At 43.3% G+C, this 19,168-nt stretch overlaps 1 protein-coding gene across 1 annotated transcript in view; it reads right to left on the minus strand.

Annotated features, from left to right (window-relative positions):
* Positions 1-15,769, minus strand: part of ntn4 (netrin 4) — a 31,772-nt gene extending 16,003 nt beyond the window's left edge. Inside the window, exons 1-3 of the mRNA XM_085252070.1 lie at positions 15,653-15,769; positions 13,433-13,986; positions 5,534-5,812 (exon numbers count right to left, since the gene is read on the minus strand). Coding sequence (XP_085108196.1) covers positions 5,534-5,812; positions 13,433-13,986; positions 15,653-15,698 — 879 coding nt within the window. The 5' untranslated portion in view covers positions 15,699-15,769. The remainder of the gene's footprint in view (positions 1-5,533; positions 5,813-13,432; positions 13,987-15,652) is intronic.
* Positions 15,770-19,168: the final 3,399 nt, after the last annotated feature.

Below are 19,168 nucleotides of genomic sequence, written 5' to 3' on the forward strand. Positions count from 1 at the left end.
CAGTTACAGGTGTATCTGACAGCTCAGGTGAAAGCAGGATTCATACAGATGAGGGGTCGTTTAATTTAAATGATTCCACTGTGTATTATTGTTGTCGGGACATCATTCACTCCTTCACAGCCTCACTGGTTGCACTCGTCTCTGAGCTGCTCTCGGTAGGTAATTACTGAAATTAACTGTTATTAAATCACCTGGAGAACTTTGCACTCCTTTTTTTCATGTTCCCATGGCTCACTAAAAGCCTGGCCATTATTTATTTTATTTTTTATTTTTTTTCATTAACATTTAGGAATCACTGTACAGTACCATCAACTTCAACAATTTGTTACTACACAAACTTTTTTTTTTTAACAACAAAAATATCCATACAAAAGGAAAAAAAAAAAAAAAAACCCCACAGAACAACAACAACAAAACATGTGGAAAGTGAGATTTTATTACCCTTAATATAACTAATATATCCTCCAGTCTTCTAGTAGTTAACAAAGTCAAAATCAAAATCTGGCCTGCGTTTTACTTTGCACTCCTAGCAGTTTTTTTTAACACCAAAACAGGGTTTTGTGCCGGCATAGATCTCATAGATTGATATCTTTGGCCACTTATTTTGTGTGCATAAAATAACGTTAAAATGACAGAAAATTTCAACAACATAAGCTATATATTAGGGGTGCAACAATACTCGTATCGATATTGAACCGTTCGATACAGTGCTTTCGGTTCGGTACGCATATGTATCGAACAATACAAAATTTTTAATTTATTTTATCAACTTTTCTTCTGACAATGCTGTCTGTGTTGAGCGCTCAGTGGATCTGCGTTCGACTGCTCCGCCTAGGCTGCACTGTCGAGTGCAGAGCCATTGAGCGCAGCGCAAGCTAGCAAGACAGAAGCTAAGCTTGTTGCAACATGGCAACTACCTCAACGCTACCCGAAATTGAACCTCCCCCACCCTCATTCAGATCTGGCGTTAGGAACTATCTTGGTCTGATCTTGGTGACGTATGACCCTGATGGTAAGCGCATCATGGACAAAAGTAAAACAGTATGTCGGATGTGCCACGCAATGCTCAATTGGTGGGAACTAGTGCATTAGCGCAGTTAGCTTGTTAACGTGTTGATGCCGTCCAGCCCCACCCACTGGGTGATCCTGTTAACTCGTTAATGGAGATTTGCGGCATTATGGCGTTAAAGTCATTTTAACGAGATTAACGCTGACAGCACTAGTGGGAACACAACGAATACGACTGCACATTTACGCCGACATCATCCTAGTGCAAAGACAAGTGGAAGCAGACAAAAACAACAAGCATGCATGCTACAAACTTCACCAGAGTCATTTAGACAGCCGTTAGCACATGATTCTCCTTATGGGGACCTGATATGTTTAATATGCTGCTGAGAATATAGCCCAGAAGAAGCGTATAGTATAGCTTTTATTTTTGGAAAGAGCCATTTCTCTGTAATAAACTCTTTTCCAAAGATGAGTGATTTCTCGATCAGATAGATTTATTTTATTTTATTACTTTGTTGTTTCAGCAACATTACATTTAAAAACTGTACGTTTGAGTTAAAATATATATTTATAATTTTAATAAATGACAAATTAAAAAAGGCATGAACATTTTTTGTATCGAAAAAATATCGAACCGTGACACCAAAGTATCGAACCGAACCGTGAATTTTGTGTATCGTTGCACTCCTAATATATAGCTATATATTTTATAATCTTTCTTGTGAAAAAAAAAAAAGTGGTGGAATGTTGCTTCCGTGCGTTTGAGCAGCTCTGCTCCTGTGGGTCCATAAATAAACTGTCTTATCTGTTTTATCCATGTTTTTAACTTCAGTTCCTGTCACCTGCATTTTGTCCCTCTCGGGATACAGCTTATCTTTAAAAAAAATTTCAAGTTATTAACTTAAAAGATGACTCAGATTAAAATTATTCTTCCACCCTCTCATGTTTCTGAAGTGGTTCCACACTTTTATCTTGTTTATTTCGGTCTGAGTCAGATGATGAGTTTGCAAACTTGTGGTTTGGTTCCTTTCACAAACAGAAAACTCAAAGTGAACCAAAATGCATCACTAAGAACCTGAGTGCATCAGTCTGGGTTGGATTATGATTTGAATCACGTTCCCACCATAAATGAACTGTTCTGGAGATCATCTGCAGCCAAACTTAGAACTCCTTTTTAAAAGGTGCGGTTGTTTTTGGTCCCCACCAAAGTTCGCACTGTGTTCAGGTCGGCAAAAAACAAACCCCATCAAGAGGCGGTGAAATGAACCAGAGCTTGATTCAAATGGACTAAACAGGATGTGTGAAACAGGTCCTGCTCTTTATTTGATGACAGCTTTTTCTCATTCACTTGCATGCTTAATGGTCAGCAGCTACTCTGGAAGTGAAAACTCATCCCAGAGCTCAGGGTCACACTCAGAACAGAGCGATCCCTGACAGAACTGATTTCCCCCTGACAGTTCAGTTGCAGGCACGGGATGCCATTAAATGTGCTTGTGTTAGCTTTGTGGCTAATCACGCAGAACTACAAAGCCTCCTGTGGGTGGACGGGAGGACAAAACCAACAAACAGAGCAACCCTTCAGTCTCTCAGTGACTATCAGAGCCACTTTCTCTGCTGATTACGCCAAACAGGCACACTTAGAGCAGACAAAACACTGCATGCCTGAGAAAACGTGCACACCACACGCACGCACGCACGCACGCACGCACGCACGCACGCACGCACGCACACACACCATGTGTGATAAAAGTACACATTTGGATAGAGAAGTGAATACTGCATTGTTTGCTTAGCACACAGAATGGCAAATTTAGAAGTTTGCACATGTTTACAGTATGAAGAACCCCAAAAATGTATAACAACACACACACGCACACACGCACGCACGCACACACAAAGCTTTCTCAGAGCGATCACTAATCTCTGCCCTCATCTCCTGTCCTGTGCAGCACTGCTTGTTTGGGTTTTGTCAGAAACAGCAGCTCTGGTTCGAAACGGAGACATAAAACAAACTGCTGATAGGCGGGACAAAAATGCGTTTATATAACCTCACCTGTGTGTTTACCGAACGTTCCCGCATGGCACACAGCGCAATCACGCTCCAATGACCTGAGGTAATTTTGTGAGGACCGTTAAGGCAGATTTACACTTCGAACTGTAACGCTCACGTGCAGCTAGAATAATACTTGCTGTAAAAAAAAAGAAAAAAGTAGTATTCTCCACCATTCTACATTCGAATGATTTATTGTAATTATCTTAGCATGCAGAGGAGGGTTTTTCTGCCCTGTCCTTTTACAGTCTTATTCAGACGATTTTTCATCCCACTGATGGAGGAAATCCTGATGAAAATACTCAGCGGAGCTACTTGGAATTTCTTGGCATGCAAACAGTCAGATTAAAAGATTGAAAGAGCTGTGGCCAATAAATTGTTTATCACCAGATTCATGGCAAAAATGCTCGTATCAGCAATAAAAACACGCTCGAACGACCTCATTCATTTATCACACGGAATACCGAACACGTTCGCTGTTTCATATCAGTTTAAAAAATTAGCACTCTGGGTTTTTTCAGCTGCATGTCTCAAGGGGATATAACTTTATCATTTCATGCTCCGCTTGACTGATTAATTAAAAGGATAATACGTGGACGCAGCAGTGCCCACTTCACTGGGGAGCAGCTGTTTCTTGGGGTCTTCTTTAACAGGATGGAAAGAGTGGAATGGGAGAGAACTTAAAGCGGAGCTGTGGATTTACCAGTCAATCTATGTTACTGCTATCACCTTTGACCACATGTTGTGGGCAGTGACAGAAAGAATTAGATTTTGGATAAAAGTGGTGGAAGTGAGGCTCATCTGAAGGCTTGGGCTCACCTTATCAGGTGAGGAGCTCAGTCATTCAGGAGGGAGTTTTTTGATCCACGTAAAAAAAGCCAGCTGAGGTGGTTCCAGCATCTGGCTAGGATTGTTCAATTATTAGGACACAGTGGAGAGATTTTGCCTCCCAGGTGGTTTAGGAATGCCACCACGACCCCCCTGGAGAGTTGGAGGTGGTGGTTGGAGCCCACACCCGGATAAATAGATAGAAAAGGGATAGATGGAACCATGTAAAGTAAAGAATGGTTTAGTTTGTCAGATTTTCTTTAAAAAGTTTTATCCTTTTGCACCTTTGGACCTCTTCTAGCACTGCTAATATCTTTAGATCAGTCCCCAAACACCTGCATGTGCGCACCTGTGACGACTGTGGATCTCAAACTACTACAAAGAGGAAACCTTCTGTATCAGACTGGCCTAACTTTCACGTCACTGCCAATGAGAGCTTGGCTAGAATCCAGAGACCGAGTTTACAAAGGTTACAGTCTAAACCCTAAAAAGTGAGCATCAGATCAGGGATGATGCTCACTTTTTCTGATATTCTGGTTGTGCACTAACAGAAAAACAAAAAACAAAATAGGAAGTAGAGCTTGAGGTGGAAGCTCTACTTCTATTTTCAAAGATGAAGATTATTACGTGGATGAAGAAGACAATGAAAACGAATAAAATGAAGATGAAAATGAAGAAAAAGACAAAGAGTGTGAAGAAGACGAGGGTTGTGCCCTGCTAGTGTCAGATTGTTAAAGAAGAGTTCTACTTAAAGTCCTGAGACGTGTCAAGGAAGCCGTAGGTTTCTGGGGTCAATCCAAGAATCTGCCCACCAGATTTGGCTTCCTACAAACTCATCTACTTCCTTTAAATGAAATTCAAGATGAGGGGTGGCAGGTTTGACGCACCACAAAGGGTTGCAAATACAGTGTAAGTGGTTTGTTGCAGTAAGATCAAACGAACAAAATTTATCTCTTAAAATGATCCATTTAGTGAGAAGAAAATAAGTTTTTATTCGTGTACGGGCTACAGCTTTGATGTAGTACCACTGTTTATCTGTGTAAAGGCCTCTGCTCACAGGCTGCAAAGGAAACTCTCACTTTCCTGTCAGGCATGGCTGATTGCAGCAGAGCAGGCACTCGGCTTCAAAGTTGTCCGGCTGTGTTTGTTTGTGGAGATGGCCGTGATAGGAACTTGGCTTTGAAATGCTTAAGGTTGATCTCCAGCAAAAACATTGTCAGTTCACACCTTCATCGACACACTCGCTCGCATCAACACCACCATTAAACCGCAGGTTGAACCGACATCTCCATCTCCTGCGTTTGTTATCACGCAGAGAGCGGCAGCCGGAGTCAAGAGCAGAGGAAGCAGGAGGGAATGAACGTGACCACTCCTTTAGTCTGTTTTCTTAACACGACTGCCAACATGAAGGGAAACAAAGCTTGATTTCTCGAGAGCGAGTGAAAAAACGAGCACATGGCGTGTGACTACGTGGTCAGAAGAATCAAAACAAGTGAGACTAGCAACAGAAAAAAAGATGTACGTGTATGAAAAAAAGAGAAGGTGAATAGTGGTGTGATTAGCACTGGAATTGATAAAGATTTAAAAACAACCAAAAAACAGGCAGTAAACTGAGTTCGAGAACATTAACTTCTCTCCTCTTACCACGTGGTTGGTCCGGTCTCTGATGGGCTGGTATCCCGGCATGGGGACACACTGATCGGCGTGGCCGTTACAGAAGCAGCTCCCCTTCACTATCAGGTCGTAGATGGCGAAGTGTCGGGTGGGGAGGGGTTCGTGTGCGGAGGTGAGGTCTTTGGCCTGGCAGGGACACTTCTGATGCTTCAGCAGTCTGATCCGGATGTTGGTCACCTTCAGCTGCTGCTGGCCCTTCAGCCCGTAAGGATCCACGGACTCCCACTTCGGAAGGGTTCGGTAGATCACCTGACATTTAGAAAGAGACAATCAAGGAAACAAAAAGAAAACAAAAATTAAATGAGCAAAACACCAAAAAATGGAAATTCCTCTATTTACCCACCTCACTGTGATCTAATAGAACTAAAAAGTCATTTTGTAAGACATGCATCGTTGAAATTACAGCAATGATTGACACGGGTTTACCTTTTTCATGCTACATCTAACTGGAGAAATGTGCTACTCATTGCCTGGGACGTCTTTCATGGAAAATGTCTTCCAACTTATTTTACAGCTTCAAAGGTATACTCTTCCTATTTTATTAACCACCACAAACACATTAGAACAGATTTTAAAATACATTTTACAGGCGTTTGTAGATTTTCAGGGTTTGATTGATTGTGAGGTGCAACTTTGTCTCCTTCCTTAAAGTCATGCATGCTCTGCTCTGCGGGTCTCATTAGGTGTATATACAGGACATGAATGTCAGTGATGATAGCCCCAGAGCATAATGCCACCACCATACTTTACAGTTGCTATAGTGTTCTTGGTTTGAAAGCCTCACCTTTACTCCTCCAAACATACTTGCAACTTGCTAAGGGGCATTTAAAAAAAAAAGATACTCGTGAGGGAGTATGTGTATATTTGTATTATTTGTGCACCTAATTGTTGTTTTCAGTTCAAAGACATCACTCAAAGCTCATAATTCCCATGAAAATGTATGCCCATGACGAGTGTATATAAATGTGATTTTCAAGCCTCTTTGGTTCTTCAGGTGTATTTAGTTACAGAAGTGGATAAATTGATATCACTTATGTCACCACATCTGTTACATTAAAGTGGTTTGTTTTGGTTTCATTCATGTACCAAACTTTGACCTTCCACCCGGCCATTATTGCTCATGTCCTCACTTGGTAATGTGGGTTCTGTGCACTGCACCCCCCCTTTTACACTCTCTCGTCCATGGACATCCTTCAAATTGAAGATCCCTTTATGGGCTGCCATCTCCATGGCTACTGCTGCCACTGGCAACCATCGCCGCTGCTGTCGTCGAGATGAAAAAGTTGCTGTTGGCCCCGACTCTCACTATGAAAGCAGCATGTGAGTTTGCAGTGTGCCGAGCTGTCACTGATATCATTGTGTGAGTGGTGTGTGTTTGTGTGCAGCTGATTGTTTTTCTTTGGTTCAAGAAAAACAACCCTGCTGCTTGCTGATTGGCTGGATGACTGGCGGAGAGTGTGATGGGAGGAGCACTATTAATTTCCCTGTTGTTGGAAAAGGTCACGAGGTCACAGCATTGTGGTCCGCAATTAAGAGAACACGACAAATAGGATGAGGGGCGCTGGTCCGCGGGAGAGCACGGAGAGCAGGGTCAGACAAAGGCGGGGATGGAGATGCAGCTCCACATAACTCAGAGCTGGACAAAAGCCTGCGACACCCTAGCGACACCACGGCAACACCAGCACACACATGCACCCACATCGACATGCACATAAACATACGCTGACAACACAAATCAGCATCGCCTGGAGCTTTTACTACTGCTGCCCTGGGAAACAAATATTGACATTTATAGATATGCTGATGACACCCATGTTTATCTTAATCCATGATACACACAGAGATGAAGCCACAGTCTCCTCAGGTTTGTGTTGAGGATACATCCTAGCAAGACAAAAAGGTTTGTGTTCAAGAACCCTTTCATATCATCCTTTATTGAGTGGAATACCACGTGCCACTAGTCGACTCAAATTTGCAACCTCAAGCTCTGAACACAGCTCTGACATCTTATTACTGTTAAGTTAGCTGTTAAATTTGTTTCAGGCCCCAGTCATGCAGGCCTAGAGACTGGTTGGTTACCCTTTGGCAAGCCCCGGTTGATAGAAAAAACAAAATTGTGTTGCTCAACCGGCTTGTGGGTGTTTACTTCCAGGTTTTGGTTACTAGTTGAATTAGGGAAGTGGCTTACCGTACTTACGGTAATGTTTTTGACTTGAGTTAATTGCTCACCTGTCAACTGTCATTTGGGTTTATACTTTGCTTTATCTTTTTTGGTTTACTTACACAGCACAGGGCCACCCATCCACATACTACATGAATGACCTATGAACATAATCAACCTTTTGTTTTTTAATAAACTTGCTTTGCATATATGAGCTGATACACGTTTTGTTCATTTGAGCTCTACATAAGTACAGCTGGCAGAAATATGAGTTTTCAAATAGTCAAAAAGACCAGAATATATCGTTAAACCATGCATGTCTCACAAGATTCCTGTATCCAACATGACAGATTTGAGGATAAAAAATGTATTATTGAACTTACATTCGCAGCAAACATTTTAGAAAAAAATAAAACCAAAAAACCATCAGTGTAAATATGCCTGCACTGGCTGTTTTGGTCAGGGGGGGGCAAACTGATGCGTAAATAACTTGGTTAGTCTGCATTAGTCTGCATGTAGACTGAGAGTCTTTGCACTTTGCAGGATATCAACTGTTAATACACTTATGGAAGCTGAAAGCCGTGCTGAAACCTCATACCGCACTTGGGAAAGTTTTCCACCTGCCATTAAGCTATGTAACAAATTTCCGGCTCTGTGAGGCGGCAGGTTCACTGAAAACCTTTCTTCCTGTTTCAGCCTGCAAACTTAAAGTAAGCCTGCCTTTAACAGGCCTAATTCCATCAAAGCACTGTGGACTGTAATCTGGTAAACAGGCACAATGGGCATTGATGGAAGGAAAAAGACGGAGTAGGGGGGATGGGTGTCTAGCCAACAGTACCAACATCCATCAGAGCAACAGCACTTCCTTCCCAGCAGACAGAGGAGAGGGAGAGCCTCTACTGTAAGTGTTTATCTGAAAGGGCACTGATGAGTGTGTGTGTGCGCGTGTACGTCGGCTGGTCTGCGTCCCTCTCTCTTCCCTAAGGAGGTCAGTCTGGACAACAAACACTCACATTCTTCCAGCCCAGCTGACCTCATAAATAAGACAAGCAGCTCTGAATACACACTCTCTCTCTCTCCCTCACTCACACACACAGACCACCTTTTCCACACGAACAGCTTTCAACACATGAGATGACATGCTTTCATGTTTGCGGGTGAAAGAAGAGAAGAAGAGAGCTGAGCATACCTGCTGCCTGTAATCGCTCCCAGCTATGACCCCCCCCTCCCCAAAATTCACCACAGCTCTCACTTATCTCATCACACAGCCTCAGACACTCACATGCAAGCAAAAAAACCCAAAAAAACCAACAAAAAAAAAAACCACACACCGCAATCACACGCATGCATACAATCAAACATCACTCCGCTGATGCGTCTGCTATTCATCTTGCTTTATATTTTAGCGCAGTGGCATTTTTTCATTGACATTTCTGTTTCTGAAGGAGGGTCGGTACTCTGTGAAGCCAAAAAAGTTTCATTCTGCAGAAATAATCTAAAACAGCAGTGGAATATTAATTTCTTTTGTCAATTTAAGTGCATTAAGCGCAACCAGAGTCCAATATGACATCTAAAAAGCTCCATGAAAGACAAGCGATGGCATGTCTGTTCAGCGGTCACTGACGGTAAGTGAGTTTATGTAAAGTTGATTAAAAAGTTATTCAAGTTATTCATTTTTTTGTGATAACAGCCACAATATGCAGCTGGACCCTCCTGAAAACAACAAGTAAAGGTTCCAGTAAATGTTACAAAGCTCAAATTAAATAAAGGTGTTATTGAAGCCTTGGGAATTTGCATATAATCGGCGACGTGGTGTGGGCAAACCTTGAGGGTTTGGTCTATTCCAAAAAGTTCCCTGTGCCCCTCAGAGAGGCTGAGATGGTTTGGACATGTGCACAGGAGGGATAATGGATCTACTGGACAAAGGACGCAAAGCGGTTGACCTCAGAGGACATTCATGGACGTAGCAAAGGAGGACATGGAGAGGGTTGGTGTGACAGAGGAGGATGTGAGGGACAGGGTGAGAGATAGATGATCCACTGTGGTGACCCCTAAAGAAGGAGGTCAGGAATAAGTCACATCTTAGTGCATCCGTAGTGAAAGAGGACAAAACAATTCCCACACAAGCAAAGTGGCTGATGTTTTTCAAGCATAAGTGAAAGTAGGACTTTTTGAAGAACCCTTCATTATAAAAAAAGTAAAAGCCGAATTCGTGATCTTTTTCAAATCAAAACTGGAAAAGAAATCCAAATCTGAAACTCTGCACTCATAGTAAGCAACCACTGCAGACCCATTGTGTGGTGAGGTCATGAATCCACTCACGCACGATGTCTCTTCTGCTTTGTTTACTTCTCTGCAGCCTGTGAGGGTGGCCACATGTATGTTACTGCCCCCTGAGGTACTGTTATCAATATATATTTTAACAGGTTTCTGACTTTTAATTGAAATAGTACCTGAGTGCAGGCCAACTATGAACATAACTGTGAGAACTTAGTATTTATGAGACAACAAGTGAGATTAGCATGGAATAAAGCTCTATATTCGTACAGTACATACATAAATAAGGCTTGTTGTCATGTCGTGACCTTGACTGTCAGTAGAGATGATGTAGAAGCAAAAACCAAAAGGTGCACAGACCGTGTGAGCAGCTGAGCAGCAGCAGCTGGTCTGTCAGTGCACTACTTAACCTCTTTCAACCCCAGGGTCATCAGTGGAGAGGTTAAAGGGCAAACAGGTCATGATCCTAGCACAGGTTGCTCACCCAAACAAGCCGGAGAGACGCAGGAGACGGAAAACAAGCTGCTATTTTCAAACCTTCACGCACAAAAGGAGATGGAGAGGGGAAAAAAGACCTGAGAGCCTCACGGAAACACCTCAGAGTAGCAGGGAAGAGTCCACATTTCATATGAAAGCGCTGCAGGGGAGCCCGGCACAGCATCGGGTTTGGCATGTGCCTCAGCACACATCTGCAGAGCAGCTCCCAACACACACTGCTTCAATTAAACATCAATGGAGTGCAGGAAGCCCTCTCGTGCTACAGTCAAAGTACGCCTATTAAACACTCAATCATGCACTCGGGGAGCTTCCCCCCACCTGGCTTTCCCTCTGCTCGGCGTGCTGTGCGACTCTTGAATGTTGCGTGACTTACTGCAGAAAGATCTGACTTTGCTCCAACAGGAGGGGTTAAATGATGGAGAGGCTGCCCTTCAGGATTGGCTGTTAAGTAGCTCGCTTTACCTGTCACCCGTGACATCATTAGCACTTCATTCATGGAGGAAGAAAAAAGCTGCACGACGAGCAGGAAAGTCTGTCAGGCCTGCAGGTGTGCATCCGCGCTCCTTCCCACCTGCGCTAACCTGCTATCCGAGCAAGCTGGCGGTGTTTGGACTCGGAGGAAAGGTGGGAATTCGAGACCTGATACAAATCTGATCATCAAAACTGCTTCCAGAAAGAAAGCAGGCCAGTCGAAGAACAGTAACAGTGCAGCCTTTAAACTTCAAACTGTTGCTGTTATCTACCTGCAGAATTTTACTTTTTTCTGCTTCAGGCTGTGCTTTCATGAGGTTTCCCTGATTGACTATTTTCCTCTTGAGGCTGTAATCATTATGATTTCAGAAGGAAATGATCTACGCTCTAGGTCATCTTTGTACCTGCTGTGTATAAATTGGAGAGACCACCGGGTTGCTTATTTGTCAGGAACAACCAACAAAGAAAACTTTGGGTTTAAAAATGTGTTGGATTGTGTGTTTTAAGAACCAGATGAGACCACCAACAAGCCATAAAACCAAGGTCTCAGAGTTTCACAGAGACTTAGATGTCAAAATGTAAGTCGTGATGAGGACTGTTTTCAGTTCAAAGACATCACTCAAAGCTCATAATTCCCATGAAAATGTATGCCCATGACGAGTGTATATAAATGTGGTTTTCAAGCCTCTTTGGTTCTTCAGGTGTATTTAGTTACAGAAGTGGATAAATTGATATCACTTATGTCACCACATCTGTTACATTAAAGTGGTTTGTTTTGGTTTCATTCATGTACCAAACTTTGACCTTCCACCCGGCCATTATTGCTCATGTCCTCACTTGGTAATGTGGGTTCTGTGCACTGCACCCCCCCTTTTACACTCTCTCGTCCATGGACATCCTTCAAATCAGAGGGCCCGGTGGCGCCAGTGGCTGGCAGCCTCGCCTCTGTCAGTGCGCCCCAGGGTGGCTGTGGCTACAATGTAGCTGCCATCACCAGTGTGTGAATGGGTGGATGACTGGTTGTGTAAAGCGCTTTGGGGTCCTTAGGGACTAGAAAAGCGCTATACAAATACAGGCCATTTACCATTTCGTTAGCTTCATAGCATAAGTGCCTAAGTCATTGACTTAGTCAAATGACTTAGGCAATTATGCTATGAAGCTAACGATTTGTAAACTGACTGCGGCAGGTGTTAAAATGGAAACACACAAATGCTAAAACATGTTGCCAAATATAATAATTTTCTCTTTCATGTCCAATAAAATGTGGCGTGTAGCGACTTTCATCTGATGCACAATGTCCAGAAAAAGCAAAATCAAAATTTAATTCCAGTGAGTCCCATCTGTGCTGCTGCAATCTGAAACATTAAATTTTATCCATCACAGAGACTGTAAATCCCTCTGAGATCTGCTATGAAAATAAACCTCACACAACCTCTATTTTGACATATACTCCCAAACTGGACCCCAACCAGGTTATAGAGACACTTTAAATGATTCTGCAGTCTGCTAGAAATGTAGCTCTGTTAATGCAATACAGGTGCAGTTTATGTTTTTTCCAAAGATTTATTTACTAGAAGGCTGTGAGCAGTAGACCCAGGCTGATAAAACTAAGAAGACATGGTCAGAGAGTCATTTCAGGACTCGGTGACTGAATTAAGAAAAGCAGTTGCATGTGAAAGGCACAGAGGAACCTTGGGTGCTGGTATCGATGTTACTTTGACACATCCCATCCACTTAAACACTGCAGCTCCAATTGCAAGACACTTCCCACCAGAAGCGAGCACATAACACAAGAAAGAGCCCAGGCCTCCAAAATCCTCAGATCCCAATCCAATCAAGCATCTGCAGTATGCACCAGAACGAGCCCAATCAACAGCCCTGCCCCCAACGGGACTCCACTGCCAGCGCCTCAGTGCCAGACCCACAGGAAACCCCCAAAGGTCCATGCCCTGACGTTTCAGAGCCATTTTGGCAGCACCTAAGGGGATTTTTTTTCTATAAAAGCTCCTGTGTTAAGAGGAGATAAAAAAAAATACCCCGTCTTTGAATACTGTGTAAGAGATATGTTTGGCTTCTCTTCTTTCCATTGCCGTTATATGCTGGGATCCTGGATCTGGAGCATAGTCAGATGACACATTCTGGGGACAGGAGCCAGTATTTTGGGGGTTTCTGGGAGAGATCCAGGCCAAAATGTCCCATTTCACGCATTTGTTTAGAAAGCTAAACTGCAGTCAGATGACAGCTGATGGTTCGGAGATTCCCATTTGTCTCTAAACTGCTTTACTGATCCCTACAGATTCTGCATGCTCATATTCAGAGATTATATGCAAATTAACCCTGCTCGTCTTCCTGCTTTGTGGGAATATGGAGCTAGAGTTGATTTGAAATAGAATAATTCTTTATTCATGTTCAGTGTGACTGATGTCATAAAAAACCCCTAAAGACTTGGAGCATCGCCTCACCTCTCCGCGGTTGCAGGGGTAGGCGCCTGAGTACTTGGACGTGCAGGTGGCGCCATCCTGGCCAATGCCTGCCTTTCCCTCTTCCAGCCTGAAGGCAGCGCTGCAGTTGGTGGCGTAGTACTGCATCATCCTCCAAGTTCTCCCGAAGTCCTGCGAGCGCTCCAGAGTCATGGCGGCAGGCCTAGGTGAGCGAAACACCAGGATGAGATGCGTGAAGTAGAACTCCGTCTCCAGGTCCAGCTGCACAGTCTCCGACTCCACCCCTCCAGCCGACTGCCACCAGGTGTTCGGGTGACGGAAGGAGGAGTCGGACATGGCCCCGGCCAGATGGGACAGGTGGGGCAGGCCGGCGTTGCATTTGGTGCACTTGGCGGGGCTGCAGGCCAGGTTGGCGTCGGGGTCGGAGTAGAAGCAGTGGAGCTCGCTGCCGTTGTTGCCACAGACGGTCTGCGTCAGCACCCTGCGACCCAAGGCAAGGTTCCCCATGCGGGGGTTGCAGGCGCGGTTCTCACAACGGGGGGCCACGCCCCCATTAAACACCACCTCAGACAGACCTGCAGGAAGAAGGTTTGCAGAGAAGGAACTTTACTATGGACTCACATGACACCATCCTCAGTCACTTTAAAGGGTTACTCCACCCAAAAAAAACAAAAAAAACCCAACAACCCCAAAACAAAACACTGACCTTTACCAACACCTGGCCATGTAGGTGGGATTATTTGACTAAAATATTAAAAATAATGGTTCTCACACCATCATTAAAAGTAAAATTTCTCTCCCGAGTCCAGTTTACTCTGCAGAAAAACAATATCAGCAGTTTCTTTGGGACTATTGGCAAAAGTAAAATGAGTTAAAGAGAAGGGGAAATACTTTAAAGACCAAATTAAATCCAACCGGAATTATCTGCTTGGGTAGATATCACCCAATAAAGACATATCAGTCCATCTACAAAATTGGCCCCATTAGTGTAAAAAAAAGAAAAAAAAAAAGAAGCAAAGAGCCTTGGATCATCTTGAAAGAAAATTAATATTTTTCTCAATTTTTCCAGTAAAACTAAACATTTTCCTATTATACTTAGATTTAAATATTCTGTTTGTCAAAAAGACACAATCTCTCTTTGTGGCAGTTTTTGTCCATTTGTGGTCTTTTTTCTCACCACATTCTGGATGATTCGCAGCTCTTTCAGTGGTATATTTAACATCTTTGAGCCTCTTCTGTCTGTATTTCTACCTGTTTTGCATCTTTTCCCGGTTTTATTGGGTTACTTTCACTTTTCCTGGACTCTCATTCGAACAGAAACCAAACAAAAACAAAGTGTGAAACTAAAGCTGGGCTAACGCTTTGTTTTCGGTGTCAGTGGACCAAAAATCAAACCAGCCAAAGAACAGTGAACAGACACACCTCATTCAGTCTGAGAGTGAGTGGGGCAGCTGAGAAGTGGGCTGTGTGTATTTGTGTGTGTGTACACAAGTCAAGTGTTTTACCTCGATCGGAAATGTTATGCAAAAAGGATAATAGAGGCATTGTGCACCTGCCTGCCACGGACCGCAGGCAGCGTGGACTCTGACACAGATAAAGTTTGGCAGCTCGGGGACGATGAGCAGCATTCAGACGCCTTCCAGACGCTCTACAACCCTAACCCTCCACCCACTCCACCCCTCCGGGCAAATAGTGTCATCCCCACTGTGGATTTATTACTTTAAAACCTGGAGCCCTCTACTGCTTCTGTCATGTGCAAGACCTCACAGATAGGCTCACATTACATTTTACAGGATGAATTATTGCATATTTGCACTTTTTATAGGTGGATTTTCTTTGTTAGGCGGTAGATCCATATGAATTATGTCACAGTGTTGATGGGGAGAGAATAAATGGATGTAAAATAACAAAAATCACAGGTTTTACAGGAAATTTAATATGCTTTAATCAGAAATAACTCAATTATTCAACTATAAATCACAATATCTGCTCTTTGAAAGGGAAACACTGAGGATGGGACACATCCTCTATTGTTCTCTTTCTTCCTGGAGGTTAATATAAAAGCTGATTATGATCATCTTTCAACATATGTGTGTTAATTATCTTAAACCTGAGCAGTGAGAGGTTAAATTGCCCCAAATTTCAAGGGAGTTCTGCATTGCTGCACTTGCCACGGAGACATTGTTGCCCCAGTGGCAACCCCCCTAATAAAAATTTTTTTTTTAAAAACATCACACTGACCTGCATCTGAAAACACAGCCAGGCTGACCACGAACAAGAAAAACATATCTCCTCTGCTGTGGGAATAGACCAAGATATGTGGGGGAGAAAAGCGAGCCAGAAAATCCGCTGGAGTTACTCAGAAATCAGGGAGCTCATCCACAGTGGCAAAGTTTAAAAAAACAAGGCAAGTGCGCAGGGTTCAGCTCCAGTGTGGACTTTCTCTTTCACTCAGCTGCGATCCAACAGGGCGATGATAACTCAGCCGTATGAAGGAACAGCATGATCCCGGACGGTGTGAGGTGTCCCGTAGAGAAAGGAGGAGGGCCGAAGAGGAGGAAGAAAAGTGAACGGGTCTGCCTGGCTCGTCTGCTGCTCCGGGACCTGCGGCGTGGTTCATCTCCCTGCGGTGATCTGCCTCTGAGGGCGCACGGAGACGCAGAGGAGGTGCGGTGACAGCGCTGTGCGCCAGCTCCGCCTCTCCCTCCGGATTTTTCTGCGACTTAAAGGAACATTCCAGTTTGTGCTCCCAGCCTCATCTTCGCACCAGCGGGGTCCCGGCACGAGGACCCGGGACCACGCGGGGGGGACTTTATGAGGAGTTCAGGGAGTCCAAACTTCCTTTAAAGGCGCATTTCCTCACTTCTTGACATGCAAATTTGGATGCTCATATTAAATATATGACTTTCAATTAATGACTAGCATCTCAAACGCACTCCAACCTAAGAAAACACCAGCAAGTAGAAAAATAAAACACAAGATGAAAAAAAAAATCGGGAAACAAAACGGAAGTGATTTAGTGATTGTGGAGAGACAAAAAACAACACCAAAACAAACAAATAAAAAAAAACGTGACTGACGCTGTGGAAGTTTCAAGCTAACTGTAAACGGCTAATAGCAAACATGTACAGTATAACACGAGTCATGTGATGACAAAACACGCATTACCTGCATCTGAAAACCGCAGTAAACTAGAAATATGTGGCTTCTTTTGTGTTTTATTTAGTTCATTGTTTCAGGTCAACTACCCAACAATGTATATTTTACAGTTTTAACCTCTGAAACTGTGTTTTCAATGTTCACATCTCTTTATGAAGACCTACCTCACTGCTTCCGTTGGTGGTGGTGTTGAGAGGGTATGTAGCACCCAAGTGCTGATCAAATGCACTTGATTAACCAATTGTCAACAAATCTGAAAAGTCCTTCATAACAATGGAAGACAAAACAATTATTTCAAGTTATTGCTGCTAATGGTGGTTCCACAAGCTGCTGAATCATGGAATGTACTTATTTTCTCACAGGACTGTGATGGGGCAACAACTGCCAGTAAAAAAGGATTTATATGTTCAAGAGAGCTAAAAGGAAAACAAATGGTTTTACATTTGGCAAGACTTACAAAATGACAGTGGGAAACTATTTGGGCACAGAGGGAATCAAAACTAGAAGATCAGTCCAGGATCAAATTGTAGGCACAAAAAAGGAAAGCTTTCATATGCTGTAATTTGCTTTGAAGAGTCACCATTCTGAAACAGACTTAAGAAACTTGAAATTTTACCCAGAATGCAAAGTTCTCTATAGTGAATCATCAGAAATCAGATGAAAGTGAGGTGTTGCTGTGCATCACTGGCTTCAGACTGCAGCGATGTAAGACATGATCTGATTTTGGTTTGACGCTGTGACACTTTGAAGTGAGTTTGATGATTGCCCACCACTGGTCCTGACAGGGTTTGGACCCCCTGAGGGGACCACATAGACCCTGATGATGAACGGACCACATGAGTGCTCACATCCACATTTCTGACTAATTGGCTTTGGATGCAGAAGCTGCGTGAGCTGCTGAGGCACTTCAAATTACACCCTCTGGTTGCTCTGCCGACCACGAGCCTTTGTAGACGACATCGCCAGTGTCCATAGAAAACCAGTGAAAGATCCAGTTAAATACTCATCCTGCTTTCCACATCATTGCTGCCCATAAAAAGAAGAGGGGAAAGCCCCCAGCTTCCAGCCTGCAGGAGTGGCTTCAACAGCGTGCAGGCTGCAGGGCGCCTCCCTGTGTTCAGCAGAGGTAGAACGCCGATTTCCTCTCAGGCCCATTTGGCTTAAGCTCGACTGAACCCAGCACGGCTCTGGCTTCTCTGTCTGCGGTGTAATCGGACCGTGACCTGCTTTCTAAGCACCTGACCCTTGTCCAATAAGCAGTGAGCCAAGTTAAACTATCTCACCTGTTCACTTTGTTCTGCCTGTCCTGGTTCAGTCACCGCCCGCCTGGCTCTTTGTGGAGGAGAAAACTTTGTTCTTTTCTCACGGTTTTAAACAGTTTCCAGGATTTAGCTCCATAAAGACAAGAGAGATGTTTTCATCTTCTCAGCTTTTGGGCAGAAAAGTCAATGAACAAGTCTCCAATAATGCTCTGTGGTCTTCTTAAAGCTCTTTGTGGTCACTTTACATCTATTTAGGGCAGTTTCTGTTTAAAGTCATTTTATCATCTCCATTGTTGTTTTTGGGTCAGTTTTGGAGCTCTTTGTGTTGGTTTTTCTCAGTTTGTGCTCATCTTTCACTCTTTTTGTTGTATTTCTGGATGTGTTTCAGGTTATTTTTTAATCTAGTCATGTTGTGTGTCTTTCTAGTCTGTTTTCCACCACCAGCGCCACCAGTGAGCAATGGATGTGTTGGTTACACTGGAGGAAGATCATAACTTAAATTATTTAAGGGTTTGACAATTTTATTTAAATAAAGCTAAATTTGTAACAAAAAAAAAGAAGTTTTGATAAATGTTTAAATTGCTGAGGAGCTTATAGGAGTGTCATTAGTGTCTGCAGGTATTCAGACACAAGCCAAAGTGTTTTAGTGTTGCCTCCTCCCTCGCCTCCATCTGTGAGCCCTTTACTGAGCCCCCACTCAGTGTTCACGTTAGTCATCTTTTACTTATCATTTTACTACATTTTACTATCTTTTTGATAGTTTGTAGTCTTATACTACTTTTCCATCTCTGTGGCACGTCAAAAACTTTTATAGTCTAGTTTGAATGCCTTTATCCATCCATCCATCCTCTTCCATTTAGCCTTATGATGATCACAGGGGGCTGGAACCTATCCCAGCAACCATAGGGCAAGAGTTAGGGTACACCCTGGACAGGTCACCAGCCTGACGCAGTGTTAACACATCCCTTTTTACTAATTTTTCATGTTTTGTAGCAGTTTTGAACCTCTTTTGCTGCTTTGAAGTCATTATTTTAAATCTCTCTGCAGTAAGGATGCAAAAAGCAGAGGTAATGAAGGCAGATGAGTCTAAATACCTGAGTTAAACCAGCGAAATCAACAGACAAGTGCACAAAAGAGGTAATGAAGAGAGTCCAGGGAGGGTGGAGTGGGTGGAGACGGGTGTCAGGGGTGATTTGTGATAGAAGGATTGCAACAAGTGTGAAAGGGAAGGTTTACAAGATAGTACAGATGCTACAATGTACAGTTTGGAAATGGTGGCCAAGCTGAAAATGTTACAGTTTGCTATGGGAGTGACCAGGATGGACAAGCTTTCCTA

This window comes from Mchenga conophoros, linkage group LG17 (assembly GCF_057382185.1).
Source record: "Mchenga conophoros isolate Kocher_MC1m ecotype Shallow Benthic linkage group LG17, M_conophoros_male_GT1.1, whole genome shotgun sequence".
Lineage (NCBI taxonomy): Eukaryota > Metazoa > Chordata > Actinopteri > Cichliformes > Cichlidae > Mchenga > Mchenga conophoros.